Source organism: Phyllobates terribilis, unplaced genomic scaffold (genome assembly GCF_046119375.1).
Source record: "Phyllobates terribilis strain yellow unplaced genomic scaffold, ASM4611937v1 Scaffold_3__8_contigs__length_932513732, whole genome shotgun sequence".
NCBI classification, from domain to species: Eukaryota; Metazoa; Chordata; class Amphibia; order Anura; family Dendrobatidae; genus Phyllobates; species Phyllobates terribilis.
This window is the reverse complement of record NW_027362763.1, coordinates 373640925-373656464: the sequence shown is the minus strand read 5'-3', so window position 1 is coordinate 373656464 and position 15540 is coordinate 373640925. Positions and strand designations below refer to the sequence as shown.

General features: G+C 40.0%; 1 protein-coding gene across 2 annotated transcripts in view; it reads right to left on the bottom strand.

The window, feature by feature from the left end:
• FBXO9 (F-box protein 9) overlaps positions 1 to 15540 on the bottom strand; it is a 40483-nt gene that overhangs the window by 5972 nt on the left and 18971 nt on the right. For both annotated transcript variants that reach the window (XM_073675409.1, XM_073675408.1), the window contains exons 6-12: positions 12685 to 12815; positions 10461 to 10575; positions 7772 to 7890; positions 7140 to 7230; positions 6081 to 6176; positions 4963 to 5056; positions 2150 to 2304 (exon numbers count right to left, since the gene is read on the bottom strand). In XM_073675409.1, the coding sequence (XP_073531510.1) occupies positions 2150 to 2304; positions 4963 to 5056; positions 6081 to 6176; positions 7140 to 7230; positions 7772 to 7890; positions 10461 to 10575; positions 12685 to 12815 (801 nt within the window). The remainder of the gene's footprint in view (positions 1 to 2149; positions 2305 to 4962; positions 5057 to 6080; positions 6177 to 7139; positions 7231 to 7771; positions 7891 to 10460; positions 10576 to 12684; positions 12816 to 15540) is intronic.

The window sequence follows — 15540 nt, the reverse complement described above, 5'->3', positions numbered from 1 at the left end:
AGGGCTGAGTAATAGAAAGAAACGTATGGAAAGCCAGATTAACATCTTGGATCACATTATGGTGAAACTTAACAATTTAACTACAGTGTAAACCAACACTTTGGGACAGATTTCCTAAAACTGTCTAATTTTTAGGCTGCGTAAACAGATTTGACAATCTCTGAACGCAAAGTGATGTATAGATCCGTCAGCACTGTGGTCAGTAGATGAGCTATCTCCAACATGTAGTAGATGTTATAAAGCCGGCATCTGTGTCTCAGAGCAACAATGGAGCTGAGCTCTGATCGATGCTGTTAACCATGTAAATGCCACTGCCAATCTCTTCTAACAGCATTTAAATAGAGCAGTTGTCAGTGTGCAGGTGCAATGACTCCAATCGTCCGCCCCACCCTCCCGCGACAAGATCGTGGGGCACTGATGGGTTAATATGGACAAAAATAAAACAGCTTGCCATGCTCGTTGAGCGAATTGGAAAGAGTGTCTGATAAAACATAATAAATGAGGAACAAATCATGTACACCAGGTTTTGGGAGCACATCAACTGGAAATTCTAGCGTATTTAAGGAAATCTCATCCCCTGGGAGTGATTTTATGAACACTGGCAGTTTTTTCCGCATCCACATAGATTTCTTTTTGGACAGAGCCAAAAGGGTCCGAAAGATTAAGAATAATAGTGCTTTGAAGGAAACAAATTTTTTTTAAGTATTTTCTTATATGCCTCACAAAAAGAAATAGTTGCCCAATAGTGAAGGTCCAATATAAAAATAAAATTCTAATGACGGGAAATCAAAGTAAAGTGGATGGTAAATGTGAAGATCCATAGAGGTTATCTAAGATATTTTTATGTCTTGCTAAGCTTTCTCTTAGCTATGTAAGCATACGTTTTTATAACTTTACATTTAACATTTTGTCTATATACGTTGGCTGTGACGTCACTTTGGTAAAGTTCTGTATACAGTCCACAGGTTTTTAGCTGAACTGCACTGTCCAGTATACATAATGTCACTGCTGACGTGCTGAAATTGTAGAATCACACATGAATGATCCCCGATTACACTGCAGCAGTGCAGGAGCAGAATCGTGCATGAATGAGGAATGATCCCTGCACTCCTCCTCCTTTTGCTCTCAGGATTCTTGATTATCTCTACCTATCAAGAATTCCATGCAGAGCAGGACAGGGAGCAGGGATCATCTCCTTCACTCCAAGATGAGCAACGTGCAGCAGAATGGAGCCATTTATCCAGGCGGCTGAGAGGAGCCAATGTGCTTATTTCACTCCTCAATCCTTCTATATACAGTCTTTCTGCATTATATCGCTCATCTCATCCCCCTCAACATACATCCTCCTACTGCAGTACATTGCTTCTCACAGGCCCAATATATACAGCCTACCCCTGCAGTATATTCCTCTCTATACACTACAGTACAATGCCTTCTCCTAGCCTACTAGATAAACAGCCCTATCATACAGCACAGAGCAACTAAGAGGAAAAATGAACTGCAGTATAGTATGGTATATAGTGATACTGAGAGGAGCAATTGACTGCAGGATGGTATTGTATATAGAGGAGCTGAAAGGAGCAATGATATCCTGCAGTATAGGGCTGTATGTACAGCTTCTAAAAGGAATGATGTACTGCAGGATGATAGGATATATAGAGGTGCTGGAGTGGAGCAATGTACTGATAGAAGTGAGTGTCTAAACTCCCAAAGGTGGACAGTGGCAAATAAGCAAGGGGGGCAATGGCTGTATTGGAACCATAATTGCATACAACAGCAGAAAGTTGCAGGTCCTCAGAGACAATATGCAGAGAAGAAGAGAATTCACCACTGCCCTGGATCTGATAACAGAAGAGGAGTTATGCTGTGTAGTTTGTGAAGACAATGGAAAACCCAATGCCAGAATGTTAAACAAAGGATAGCGCTGTGTTTAGCTGCCAAAAATGACTTTCTGGCTATATCACTGTTCAAAGCTGAACTACTTATGGACAGCACAGGCATTTTGGAGGTTTTTAGATTTTGACGTGGACCTCCGAAAACTCCTTTAAGCAATGACAGGATTTCTATCTATGCATTTGGTAACTTATGTGGATTATACTTATGTATACTTCTAAGACATTAAAACTTTTTTTTTTGAAAATGAACTCACTTGTAAGTAATGTGACACGAATGATGAATCCAAACCAGCTTGTTGAATCGATAGCGGCCAGATGAGCATAGCTGAATGCCAACGTGAAAGCTGCGATCTGTTTCCTGAACTGGCCCTCGACGAAAATAGCGATACTTTTGGTACTCTGCTGATTTCTATATTAAATAAAATGTGTATATGCTCAAAAGGTGCATGCAAAATATACATTTTTACATAAAAGGGACATACTCCTAATAAATACCCTAAGAAATCTGCACTGTGCTGCCAAACACAAATGGTGCATGGGTGTGAGATGTCTGCCCATTACTCCCACAGATGCGGATGGGAGTTCTCTACATGGATGCTGCCTCTCCTCCAGCTCTAATACAGTTTACTCTGCTGCACTTTTCTATTAGATCCATGTCAGAAGAATAGCCATCTAGAAATGGAGTAAAACGGACTTTACAGCAGCAGAGTGGTAGGACATTTTTAATGAAAGCCATTCATTGGAACAACACAGTACAAAACAAATATGTAGTTGTTAACTGAGCAGTCACTTTCTAAATAATTATTTTTACATGTTACACACGTGTATAAAATTGTTGGCACTATTCTGGTAAAGAAGAATCCACAATGGTCACTAAAATAACTTGAAACTAACAAAAGTAATTTCAATTTACTGAATATCAACTAATGAAAATCAGATCTTGCTTTTGAATTGTGGGTCAACACAAAATAATGAAAAAGACCTGGGCAAAAAATGATGGCACCCCTAGAAAAGATTGAAAATAAACTAAGTGCCTTCTGTAATTAGCATCACAGGTGTCCACAAACTTGTAATCAGTCAGTCTGCCTATTTAAAGGGTGAAAAGGAGTCACTGTGCTGTTTGGTATCATGGAGTGTACCACACTTAGCATGGACCAAAGAAAGCTAAGGAGAGAGTTGTCTCAGGAGATTAGAAAGAAAATTATAGACAAAAATGTTAAGGTAAACGCTATAAGACCAACTCCAAACAGCTTGATGTTCCTTTTTCTACAGTTGCGCATATTATTCAGAAGGATAAGGTCTAAGAGACGGTAGCCCACAAACCTGGACATGGCGCAAGAGGAATATTGATGATAAACTGAAGAGACTGATAATATGAATGGTAACCACTAGTGATGAGCAAGTATGTTTTGTTAACTCTTTCGCCGCGTATACTCGGGCGAGCTCTGAGTATTTACAGCTACTCGTGATATGTTTAAATCGCTCCTGGGTGCATGATTTGCGACTGTTTGACAGCTTTATTACATGTGAGGAATGTCTGCTCCTTATACATTCCTCACATGTAATAAAGCTGTCAAACAGTCGAAAATCATGCACACGGGAGCGATTTAAACATATCACTGAGCAGCTGTAAATACTCGGAGCTCGCCCGAGCGTACTCGGCGAAAGGGTTAACAAAACATACTCGCTCCTTACTAGTAACCACAAGAGCCCAGAGCAACTTCCAAAGAGATTAGATGTGAACTCCAAAGTCAAGGTACATCAGTGTTAGATTGTATCATCTGACGCTCGCCTGGCTGAAGTTGACTGCATGAAAGACAACCGTGGAGGAAACCACTGCTGAAAGCAAATAATAAAAAAAGCAAAACTGGAATTTGCCAAATTGTATATTGTCAAGCCACCAAGCTGCTGGAGAATGTCCTTTAGGCCACAGCCCCACTATCAGTATTTGGTCAGTATTTTTTCTCAGGAGTTGGAGCCAAAACCAGGAGAGGAACAGAGAAAAGATATAATAGGAACAAGTTACCAATTCTGCTTTTATCACCCACTCCTGCGAAAAAATACTGACCGAATACTGATAGTGGGGCTGTGGCCTTAGACTAATGATACAAAACTGAAGCTTTATGGCAAGTCACAACAGCTGTATGCTGCTCACAGATGCAAAAATGAAGCATACAAAAGAAACGAACATTGTACCTACTGTGAAACATGGAAGAAGCTCCGTTAAGTTTTGGGTCTGCTTTTTTCAGGGTAACAAGGCATTCAGGAGCGAATTTTGCTGCCCAGTGTCAGAAAGCTTGGCGTGTGTGACAGGCTATGGGTCCTCCAAGAGGATAGTGAGCCAAAACAGAGTTAAAACATTCAAGAATGGCCAAGAGCAAAGCATTGGACTACTCTGAAATGGCCTTCCATGAGCCAAATTCTAAATTATTATTATTTATTATTATAGCGCCATTTATTCCATGGAGCTTTACATGTGAAAAAGGGGGTATACATAGTAAAAACACTTACAATAATCTTGAACAAAAAGTGACAGCGACTGGTACAGGAGGAGCGAGGACCCTGCCCACGAGGGCTCACAATCTACAAGGGATGGGTGAGGATACAGTAGATGATCCTATTTAACATCTGTGGAAGGAGTCTGGAGAAGGCAACCTTCAAACACTAGACAGTTGGAGCAGTTTGCTCATGAGGAGTGGGCCAAAATGCCTGTGGCCAAGTGCAGAAGTCTCATTGACAGTTACAGGAATCGTGTGTTTGCATTTTCATTAGTTTTTTTTTTCTGCTGAACCACAATTAGAAAGCAATGTCTGATTTTCATTAGGTGATATTCTGTAAATTTAAATTGAAAATTCATTTTTTTGTCAGTTTCAAGTTATATCAGTGACCATGGTGGGTTTTTCTTACTTCAATGAATGGTATTAACAATTTTGTCCATGTGTGTATATATATTGTCACAAATAAATGAGCAAGAATAAAAACAATGACATTTACAGGCTGTTAATATGAAACTTATTTCTGTCCTCCAAACTTTAGTGACAACATCACTGGTAAGAAATCTACGTACCTCCTCTTTCTTGTTGGTTATTACTGCAAAAACTTTGGTTTGGTTATCTGTATCTTGTGACAGACGATAATGGCCAAGCAACATTGCATCAGTTCTGTGTAATTTGAAAAAGAATTTAGCAACTTAAAAAGAATTTTAATGCCTGTTCATTAGCCTGACAATCCAGCCAAAAGAAGAGTTAAAGGAGGCTTTTATTCAAGAGACTAGACCAGGGGTGGGAAATTCATTTTCCCAAGGGGCCACATGGAGACTGACTGTTGTGGCAGGTCAATCCAATAGGCTGAAATTAATTCTACTCAATATTAATATTAAAATATTAATTATAATTTTTTATATTAATTGTATCACTTAATATTGAGCAGAATTAAGTATGACGACATCCCCCTATATACCGTAAGCCTCCTACATTCAGTAGGAGCCCCCTATAGCTTTTAATATACAGTATGAGCCCCCCACATGGCCTCCAATATACAGTGCGAGTCCCACATAGCTTCCAATATACAGTATAAGACCCCTATAACTTTCAATATACAGCATGAGCCCCCCCACATGTCCTCCAATATACAGTGTGAGCCTCACATAGCCTTTCTATATACAGTGTGAGCCCCACATGTGTGTGCTGCAGAGTTGGGTGTATATGTACTGATCGTGCCACAGAGGTGTGTGTGTACCGAGCATGCAGCAGTGTACACTGCAGCGCTGAGTGCATAATGTGAAGGTTGCAGAGAATCACGAACAGGAGCTGAATGTTAACTTTACCTTCCTATTACATCCCATCCCTATTGAGCTCCCTAGAACACATTATCTGCTACTATAAGGGAAGCTTTACTTAGCAGTAAATATATTTCCTGATGTCTAAACCGAAGATGCATCCTATAGTAACGCGAGTACCATGGACTGAAAAACACTATCATTATCACATAATGAACGCTTACTACAGGTTATAGAATTGTTACTCATATGTTCTATTTTGTGATAGAAATGTATTCCTAGATTATACAGAACATCAGAAATACAATATAAGGAATATTAGAATATTATATTCTGTAGATCATGTATATTTTCAGAAATGTTCTTAAGTTTACAAGGTCTTCTATAAAAAGTGTACCAAACCATACCGTGAATTTTTTGTCCGTAAACGAGGTACAATTGTTTGGGGATCCTCTGGGGTGGTAAGCATAATAATTTGCCCCTCAGGAAAAAACCTCATATATCTATAAAGAAATATTTAAACAAATAATTGACAGAAAGAAGATATTAAATAAAACAAAAAAATGGTTATTTTATGGTTAACCATGTAAGGCCCATATACCGATGTCATTTCCACATAAACACTATAAACTAATAAGGAGAGGGAAGCTACAGCCATTCAAATTCAACAATAGTATTCTTTATTCAAAAAACACACAATTCATAAAAATGCATAAAAGCAGGGGAAAACCATTCAGAAAGACTACAACCTCAGGTAATACCCATCTATTCCACAAGAGGGAGCCTGTGCTCCATGATTCATACAATATTTAAATCAATGACACACAATATTAAATACATATAAGCTAATGAAATTTAGGATATGTGGGTCAATGCATGTACACTCTCTTCACCAAGCTCAATAAAGTGCAATGTGACTGCCAAAGGGCATAATATCCAGATGGAGCAAAAATTATAGTCCTGTTCAGGTGACCACCAAGTCACATTGCTTGATACTTCTCTGCACTATGTTATGCACTTTCTCAATACTGTGGTACACATCTCTATGAACTTTCATGCACTTTTGCTGAATAGACTGCATCTTATGTGTGTTAAGCAGGATTCGGTGTCCGCCTGAACAGGACTATAATTTTTGGGCCATCCGGATATTATGACCTTTAAGTCACATTGCACTTTATTGAGCTTGGTGAAGCGAGTGTACATGCATAGACCTGCATATCCTAAATTTCATTAGTTGATATGTATTTAATATTATGCATCATTGAATGAATGGTTTTCCCCTGCTTTTATGCATTTTTATGAATTGTGTGTTTTTTGAATAAAGAATACTATTGTTGAATTTGAATGGCTGCAGCTTCCCTCTCCTTATAGGTTTATATAGATATTTTATGGGCTTACACAAAAAATAAAATCAATTTAACAATATAATGAACAAAGACTAAAATTGTAACTGTAAAAAAAAATACCTGTAATATTCTACTTGATGCCAAGCTCGGTAAAATCCATCCAGAGACTGCTCTCCTTGGCGGATGTATGTGGTCTTACTTATATACACACCTAGAAACACATAATATTTCATACATCAGCAATACATACCAAAACAATTTAAAAGGGATTTCCATTCTTTTGGCAAACGTTGGGGAAATACAGCATTTTTTTTTACTATATCACAAAAAAATAATGTGCACATTACATAAATGTATATATTAGCAGTAGTTGTTAAAGCAGGTATTTGCTATCAGATAGCATACATTGCATATGTAAGGGATATATATTTGCAGTAGATACCGTGGAAATAGTGAGGTCTGAACTAAATGTTTGTCTATAGGGTGATTCTTGGGAAAAAGTTAGTTGCAATTACATTAATGGGCATCATATTGGGACACAAAATTAGCTTTTGAACTACCTTACAAGCAAAAAAAAAAACGCCCCCAAGCCCCAAGATGCACAATACTAAAAGGACCTTATCGATGCACTTTATTTTCTGGTGGCATTCATTAGATATTTAGATATGTTAGATGTATGGTCAACATAAACCTAAGACATATTTACAACCTGCAAAACAAACGTGAAATCCTGAATTACAACAAAGTCATACCATCAAACCTGACACGTGGCCTTTCTAGAAACATCTGTCTCCATGTGATATATGGGACCAGTTTCACACAGCTTCGACCCCAGACTTTTAAGCATGCCAAACGCCAGATCTCCGGATCCCTGCAATATAAAAAAAAGAATATTCATTAGTTTCCAAAAACATAAGAAAACTATTAAACACTCTAAAGCACAGTAACTGAATGTCAGTACCTACAGGGAATGATTAACTGCTCTTTGTTCTTTCCTTTCCTTCCTTTCAGTGGAGCTAAAAACAGACAGTCAGAGCTGAGGTCTGCGATACGGACGCTGGGAGGTCGTCTGAAACATTTCCCGCTTCAGCATTGGTTCAGGCTGCTCGAGTTTATCACAGGCTCACCAGAAAGCAGAGGCACAGTGGCTCAGGGGTCAGCACTGCAGCGGTGGGGTCCTGGGTTCAAATCCCACCAAGGACAACATCTGCAAGGAGTTTGTATGTTCTCTCAGTGTTTACATGGGTTTCCTTCGGGTTCTCTGGTTTCCTCCCACTCTCCAAAGACATGCAGGTGCTTCTCACAAAATTAGAATATCATCAAAAAGTTAATTTATTTCAGTTCATTAATACAAAAAGTGAAAACTCGTATATTATATAGAGTCATTACAAACAGTGATCTATTTCAAGTGTTTATTTCTGTTAATGTTGATGATTATGGCTTACAGCCAATGAAAACACAAAGCCATTATCTCAGTAAATTAGAATACTTTATAACAACAGCTTCAAAAATGTTTTTAAAATCTGAAATGTATGTTCAGTAAATGCACTCAATACTTGACCGGGGCTCCTTTTGCATCAATTACTGCATCAATGCGGCGTGGCATGGAGGCGATCAGCCTGTGGCACTGCTGAGGTGTTATGGAAGCCCAGGTTGCTTTGATAGCAGCCTTCAGCTCATCTGCATTGTTGGGTCTGGGGTCTCTCATCTTCCTCTTGACAATACCCCATAGACTCTCCATGGGGTTAAGGTCAGGCGAGTTTGCTGACCAATCAAGCACAGTGATACTGTTGTTTTTAAACCAGGTATTGGTGCTTTTGGCAGTGTGGACAGGGGCCAAGTCCTGCTGGAGAATGAAATTTCCATCTCCACAAAGCTTGTCGGCAGAGCGAAGCATGAAGTGCTCTAAAATTTCCTGGTAGACGGCTGCTCTGACTTTGGTCTTGATAAAACACAGTGGACCTACACCAGCAGATGACATGGCTCCCCAAACCATCACTGATTGTGGAAACTTCACACTAGACCTCAAGCAGCTTGGATTGTGGCCTCTCCACTCTTCCTCCAGACTCTGGGACCTTGATTTCCAAATGAAATGCAAAATTTACTTTCATCTGAAAACACCACCTTGGACCACTGAGCAACAGCCCAGGTCTTTTTCTCCTTGGCCCAGGTAAGACGCTTCTGGCGTTGTCTGTTGGTCATGAGTGGCTTGACACAAGGAATGTGACACTTGTAGCCCATGTCCAGGATACATCAGTGTGTGGTGACTCTTGAAGCAATGACTCCAGCAGCAGTCCACTTCTTGTGAATCTCCCCCAAATTTTTGAATGGCCTTTTCTTAACAATCCTTTCAAGGCTGAGGTTATTCCGGTTGCTTGGCACCTTTTTCTACCACAATTTTTCATTCCACTCAACTTTCCATTAATATGCTTGTATACAGGACTCTGTGAACAGCCAGCTTCTTTAGCAAAAACCTTTTGTGGCTTACCCTCCTTGTGGAGTGTGTCAATGACTGCCTTCTGGACATCTGTCAAGTCAGCAGTCTTCCCCATGATTGTGGAGCCTACTGAAACAGACTAAGGGACATTTTTAAATGCTTAGGAAGCCTTTGCAGGTGTTTTTTGTTAATTATTCTAATTTACTGAGATAATGACTTTTGTGTTTTCATTGGCTGTAAGACATAATCATCAACAATAACAGAAATAAACACTTGAAATAGATCACTCTGTTTGTAATGACTCTATATACGTTTCACTTTTTGTATTGAAGAACTGAAATAAATTAATTTTTTGATGATATTCTAATTTTGTGAGAAGCACCTGTACTTTTAGGGTATCTAGATTGTGAGCCCCAATGGGGAAAGTGCAGATGAGGACTGTAAAGCGCTGTGGAATTAATGGCGCTATACGAGTAAAATAAATAAATTTACCACTAGGCCACCTAAGGGTGGATAGAGGATTTTATGACAGTAGTAAAAAAAAAATGCTGCCCTATCCTGGTTCACTGGTAGACAGTGAAAATGCTATTCAAAATCATTAAAGTGGTTGTCCACTACTTCATTACTGATAACCTATCCAGATCAGAGGGGGCACTGGACCCTACCAACAGGCTTCTCCAAGTTACTGCAACCTTGCTACTATTCAAGTGAAAGATAGGTCTTCAATATGAAAGCAGTGGACAACCCCTTTACTATAAGGCCAGTTCGAAATGACCAGGACGATATTATGGCAATGTAGGCAAAAGGTAGCCAGAGAAAAAAGCCAAAGTCAATTTTACAGAAGTGGCAAGTAAGGGGTAAAATATATTGTATGTCTCTTCTAGTAATGTTATACTATCGAATGCACGCACTTAAAATATATAATTTTCTTTTTCGCATAAAATGAAATCTGACATATTTGTGAAGCTCTTGTAAGTGGATGTTCACATTGTAGAATGAAGTACCTTGCACAAATATAAAAGCCCTTGCAGACCAGTGATAGTTGTTCTAATGAACGGAGATCAAGCTCACTGGAAACCACCCAGCGGAAAATATACATCAGTACCTCCATAGGGAGCACTAAAACACACAAAAACAAAAGACCAGTTACCGTCCACGCCACCACACCACTGCTAAATGAAAGCACTGTTATATCAAGCAATAATCGGGCACAGCTGAACTGTAAATGTTAGGGAACATTTTCACATGTCAGCCCAAGCGGACAGTATAAACTGTCATGGCACTTGTATTAAAAAAAAACAAACAAAAAAAACATAGTTTACGGAATTATTCATCAGTGCGCTTGCTGGATCCAATTTTCATCCTTTTAGACTGTGTATCTATTTTTATTATTATCAGTGTGACATGTTTCCCTTAATGCAAAAAAGAGGCTTTCTCTGCTGCGTCCGGTGTCTTGGGTGGCTCATGGTGGTGTGAAAGGACCTGCGGTGACGTCATTGAGTCATGTGTCAGGTCACATGACTCAATGACGTCATGGCAGGTCCTTCTCAACACCGCGACCCATATAACAGACCAGACGGAGTGGAGAAAACATCGGGGGGACATCGGAAGGCAAGTATAATCTTTATTTTTTACCATTCTTATTCTTTTTTTTAACTAACTTGGTCACACTATATAAATCCATGGCAGTTGCATGGATTTATATAGTGTGAACAAGATGTCAAGCACTTTTCCAAGTGATGCTAAAATGGTTTGGAAATGCACTTGATAACCCGCATGCAGAAATGCTTCACAAACGCTTCTACCTGGTGGGAAAAACATATGTAAAATCCGCATGTGTTTTTCCTGCCAGGGAGAAGCAGAAAAAATATGCAGCATTTCTGCATCGTGGGCACTTAGCCATACTATATTCATTGTTTGTGTGGATGCTCCTGGTCAATATGATCACAATAATACAAAAATAGAAATAAAAATCTATCCAGTTAAGAGGTGGAAAAAAAAAAAAAAAAAAGTCTAAACTTTTGTAAAAAAAAAAAAAAAAAGGAAAAAAATTGGTTTCTTTAGCCACTTTTCAAGGCGTGAAAATTTTTTATTTTTCAGTACAGCTGTGTGAGGACACCTTTTTTGTGTGGCAAACTGTCTGTTTTATTGATATCATTGTGGGGTTTGGTAATTTTTTTATTGAATTTTTCTTAGGGATGTGTGGTGACCAAAAATATTGACAGGGGCATCCAAATGGTTAACAGCAGCGATCGGAGCGTATACCCAGCTGCTGCTGTCAGAGACCGATGCCAGCTATATAACAGTCAGCATTTACTGTGTGTGGAGTGTAAGTGAACTCAGGTTTGGAGCCTTCTCCGCATGGTGACCCAGCGCTGATGTACATGTGCGTCATTTTGCTCACAAATGGCTCAGTACACCATTTAGCCCACAGATTTTGCATTCCTCCAACTCCCTCTCAATTACATGAGAATTTTGCTGTGGATTTTAGCCGTTTGTTCTGTCAATCTTGGGGAGGAGGACAGCTAGAAGATGATTGTCACCAGCCTTGGTCCAGTCAGCAAAGACATATGGCTCTTGGCTGGATTTTCAAAGTATGTTTTCTCAGAAAAAATACATGGCTGAAATAAGGCTGCTTGAAAAAGTTTAAAGGGGTTGTCCACTACTTGAATAACCCCTGCTTGATCTAAATGTTTCGCCCCTGATAATGTAAAAAAAGCCAATACTCCCCTCCCGTGCTGGCGCCGTACCAGCCGTGTCAGCACTCACGGTCCTGGGGGGCTGGCTTGTGGTTGTTGTGACACATGATCCTGGCGCCCAATCAGCTCTGTCGTCACCGTCCCTGCCTACTGTCGAATTGAACATGAAGAGGAGGTCCGGGCTGCAACTGATCTCTGACTCCCTCTTCATGTTCAATTCTACAGGATTCCGGGACAGTGACTCCAGTTCTGATTGGGCGCCAGGGTCATGTGTCACAACAACAGCACTGGAGCCCCATGGAAAGTGAGTGCCGACACCGAGGGAATGGCACCAGCACGGGAGGAGAGTATAAGCTTTATTATCTTATTGGGGCCAAGCGTGGGGTATGACCAGGAGTTGTCCAAGTAGCGGACAACTTCTTTAAATCTTTCAGTATTAAATCATTTTTTATACAATAAGTTGTATTAAAGCCAAGTCACAGAGCAAGATTTTAAAAAAATGAAAAAAAATAAACATTTCTGCACACACCTGAAATATGAGTCTGGGTGACATCGTATTCTGGCTGGCACAATTTAAGTGAGGACTCTTGAAATGTCAGCTGCTGCTGGAAGTATGATAATAGGTCAGACATCTTGCTGTCATCATTGGCGTCGTCCATACTACAAAGAATCAGATCACATTTCACTGACAGTAGCATGTGTGCCTCTGTAACACAATATACTCTGCACGAACAGGGAGTAGCATTTAGCAAAGATAAATCCATATTGCAAAACAATAAATCATTTGAATTTAGTGTAATAGTAACATACAGCCCAAACACAGATCATGTCACAATAAAATAACAGCAGCTACAGGAACACTTTACAAAAAATCAGCGTGATGTAGGTCAGAGACCCCGATTCCAGCGATGTATCACTTACTGACCTGTTTGCTGTAGATTTGATAAAGCACTGTTTTATCAACAGGTTTACTAGTCCTTTACTGATTCCATTTAGTTCTGAATATTTGTCAGCTATGTAGAATCTGCCCACACTACTGATTGCCAGCTTTCTGCTCATTCACAGAAAGCTGCCAGTGTTGTGAATGGGGTTAGTACTCTCAATTAGCTCTTCATTGAGAAAACTAGCAGACCTGCAGCAGATGAAACCGCAATTTTATAGAAATCTACAGCAGAGTCTAGTAGTAAGTGACAGTGCTGAAATCAAGGTCTCTCTCTCTCAACATTATGCTGATCTCAGTTGGTGCAGAAAAAACAAACATTAACCCCTTCGTGACAGAGCCAATTTTTACTTTAACCATCAGGCCAAAACTTTTGAAATAGGACCAGCGTTACTTTATGTGGTAATAACTATGCAACATTTCAACGTGTCCAGTGATTCTGAGATTGTTTCTTGTGACACATTGTACTTTATGTAAGGGGCTAATCGGACCCGATCGGCTCCAAAACTGTTCAGAGCAGATACCGTGGATGTCAGCTGTCACCCACGGTAATTTTAGCCGTGGGGCAGCGCTATTCTATTATTCCTGATTGCTGTTCTAAATTTGCAATGAGGAAATAAGGCTCCTTAATGGCCGCCGCTTTAATGCAGGTCCGCGGTTGTTAAACACTATATGACGATTCTCCGATGCCAGAAGCTTGCGGTCATGTGACCACAAGTATTTGATTTGCATACTAGCGGCCACATTCCGACTAGACTGTGTCCAGCCTCGCTTGCTACATTTGTACTGAGCGAGGCCGCTCCCATCTACTTGGCAAGTGACTGCATGTATGTAAATCATGTGTGTGTGTGTGTGTGTGTGTGTGTGTGTGTGTGTGTGTGTGTGTTTGTGTTGCGTACGGCGTATACAGTGTGTGTGTTGCGTACGGCGTATACAGTGTGTGTGTGTGTTGCGTACGGCGTATACAGTGTGTGTGTGTGTGTTGCGCATGGCGTATACAGTGTGTTGCGCACGGCGTATACAGTGTGTTGCGCACGGCGTATACAGTGTGTTGCGCACGGCGTATACAGTGTGTTGCGCACGGCGTATACAGTGTGTTGCGCACGGCGTATACAGTGTGTTGCGCACGGCGTATACAGTGTGTTGCGTACGGCGTATACAGTGTGTGTGTGTGGCGCGTACGGCATATACAGAGTGTGTGTGTGTGTGTGTGTACATATATCTATATATGTGTGTGTTGCGTACGGCGTATACAGTGTGTGTGTGTGTGTGTGTGTGTGTGTGTGTGTGTGTGTGTGTGTGTGTGTGTGTGTGTGTGTGTATATATATTCTACCAAAATTGTATAATAGTGGTGAAAATGTAACTGTTGATGAGCAACTGGTGGCATTCTGAGGTAGGTGCCCATTCAGACAATATATACCAAGTAAGCCAGCAAAATACGGCATCAAGATCTGGACACTTTGCGACAGCAAAAGTTCATATGCTCTAAATGTTCAAGTGTATACAGGAAAAACCCTGGTGAAAGACCTGAAAAAAATCAGGGTATGCGTGTTGTTCTCGATTTGACTCATGGACTAAAAGGACAAAATGTCACATGCGACAACTTTTTTACATCCTATCAACTAGGCCAGATGTTGAAGAAAAAACAACTTACCATGCTGGGTACTATAAGAAAAAACAAACCTGAACTATCGCAAGGTATCCTTAGCAAGAGAGAGGTGTACAGGTCTACTTTTTATTTTTCTGGAAATACAACTGTTGCTTCTTATGTTCCAAAAAAAAACAAACAGGTAATTCTAATGAGCACAATGCACCATGACAATGCCGTAAGTGATAGAGAAGACAGAAAGCCTGACATTATTTTGGATTATAATGCCACAAAGGGAGCAGTTGATACTTTAGACCAAGTAATATCAACATATACATGCAAAAGCAAAACCAAATCGGTGGCCAATGATTTTATTGTATAACATACTGGACGTTTCTGCATACAATGCATTTGTCTTATGGAGAGAAATCGACCCCGATTGGAACCGGAATAAGCTGCATAAAAGAAGATTATTTTTTGAGGAATTGGGAAAATCCCTGGTTAGGCCATATATTGACAGCAGAAAAGTGACCCCAGAAGTGAAGGAGCAACAGACATTGTAAAAAGTGTCCAGCATGCTCAAGAAAGAGACTCCACATCCACGGCCTCCACCAGCACAGATACCAGCAGCACAGCTACCAGCAAAAAAAAGGAAGAGATGTAGCTTCTGTCCATCTTCCTGTGACAATAAGACTAATCTGACATGTGCTGGATGTTCAAAATATCTGTGTAAAGGACATGTGTCTTATTATTGTGTTCAGTGTAAAAACGCATGAACATGTTCAGTTTTTTCTTTTTTCTTTCTAAAAAGGTTGAAGTTGTTATGATTTTTCATTTGTTGATTTATAAATATTGT